Raw genomic sequence first — 1,508 nt, 5'->3', positions numbered from 1 at the left:
GTGCTTTAACCCGCTGCGCCACCAGGGAGGGCCAGTGGGAGGTTTTTTGAAGAAGGCAGAGGCCAGTTAGGGGCTGTTGAAATACAGTTGTCTCCCCACGGGGACATGTTCCAAGACCCCCAGAGGATGGTTGGAGCCACAGATGGCACTGAACTGTTAAGCCCGTTTTCCTTATGCAGACAGACGTACGATAAAGCCTCATTTATACCTGAGGCACAGTAAGAGGTAAGAGGTAACTAATAGCTAAGTAGAGCAATTATAGCAATATACCATAATAAAAATGATGGGGACATGGCCCCTCTCTCAAAGAACCTTATTGTACATAATAATTTCAGTTACCCGGGTAACTGAAACTGGAAAGTGAGCCCACCCATGGGGCACTGGGCTCGGACACACCTGGGGGGGCCCAGCAGTTGAGGTGAAGACTAGGGGATTTTTTTAAAAAATTGATTTATGCATACAGGAGCTGGGGTGCAGGCCAGAGGTGCAGGGGTGAGAGGACTCACCAGAGACAGAGTGGGGAGCAGAACAGGCAGATCTACTGAAACCCACTGCTGAGGGGAGCAGTGGGGAGACAGGCAAGGTCTGCTGTGCCCTGTGGGTCACTCCCTGGCCGGGGCTGCAGATAGTTCCATGGTGCTGACACTTAACCCCTTGGGCCAGCAGGGAGACCCGACAGAGGGATTACTGAGAGTGTGCCCTTCCAGCTTGGAGACCTGGGTGTCTCACCTAGCGAGAGCCTCAGTGGGAAGGGGCGCCCCCTGTCCGAGAGCCTTCATTTCAGCAGGCTCAGGCACCCTCTCAGGGGGCCTCAGGGCGGAAGATCCGCTGTGAACTGTGTCCTGGACGTCTGTTTTCCTGAACGCTTTTCACATCCCAGAAGGAGAATGGTCAGCATAACAAAGGTAAGCCTCGAAGACTGGAAATGTTTTCTATTGACGTACATTCGTTTACATCACTGAATGTGCTTTGGGGGGCAGGTTCACGCCTCTACAGATATATGTTCTATTAGAAACTTTTGAGGAACAAGTTGGCCAACTCAGGTTTCAAGCAGTGAGACAGAGATGGATTTAGAGATGATTCCAAAGGTTTGGCAAGCGAGAGCTTTGAGAGGCTAAATATGTATGCAGTGCTTTGATTTCATGTCTAGCTGCGAATCCTTGGGGCCCTCTTTTCAGGTTGGTGGGTGCTGTTCTTCACCAGGAGCCCTGGAGAAAGCAGGAGACCCGCCTGCCCCCCCAACAGGGCCCTTGGGTGAAGAAGTGTCTGTAACTTTGACCTTGACCTAGCCTAGTGGGGCCTGGTAGCAGTAAGGCGCCCATCTTTATAAGACATTTCCATTTTTACACTCAAAGTAAGAATTATAATCTAAAGTTTTTAGCATAAAATGATAGTTTCCATCCTGCGTGGTTTTTACCAGATCGGAAAGGTGAGGAAAGCTTCAGTGTACGTGAAGTCAGGGCCACAGCCAGGGCTCTTGGCCGGGCCTGGGGCTGCGCTGTGCGCGG

At 51.4% G+C, this 1,508-nt stretch overlaps 1 protein-coding gene across 4 annotated transcripts in view; it reads left to right on the top strand.

Moving 5' to 3' along the window:
* Positions 1 to 1,508, top strand: part of ARMC9 (armadillo repeat containing 9) — a 113,621-nt gene that overhangs the window by 18,351 nt on the left and 93,762 nt on the right. For all 4 annotated transcript variants that reach the window (XM_012728799.1, XM_004674204.2, XM_012728793.1 and 1 more), the window contains exon 7: positions 881 to 905. In XM_012728799.1, the coding sequence (XP_012584253.1) occupies positions 881 to 905 (25 nt within the window). The remainder of the gene's footprint in view (positions 1 to 880; positions 906 to 1,508) is intronic.

Source organism: Condylura cristata, unplaced genomic scaffold, assembly GCF_000260355.1.
Source record: "Condylura cristata isolate star-nosed mole 26May11 unplaced genomic scaffold, ConCri1.0 scaffold00002, whole genome shotgun sequence".
Classification (NCBI taxonomy): domain Eukaryota; kingdom Metazoa; phylum Chordata; class Mammalia; order Eulipotyphla; family Talpidae; genus Condylura; species Condylura cristata.
The sequence above is the reverse complement of the archived record's forward strand: the minus strand, read 5'-3'. Positions and strand labels throughout refer to the sequence as shown.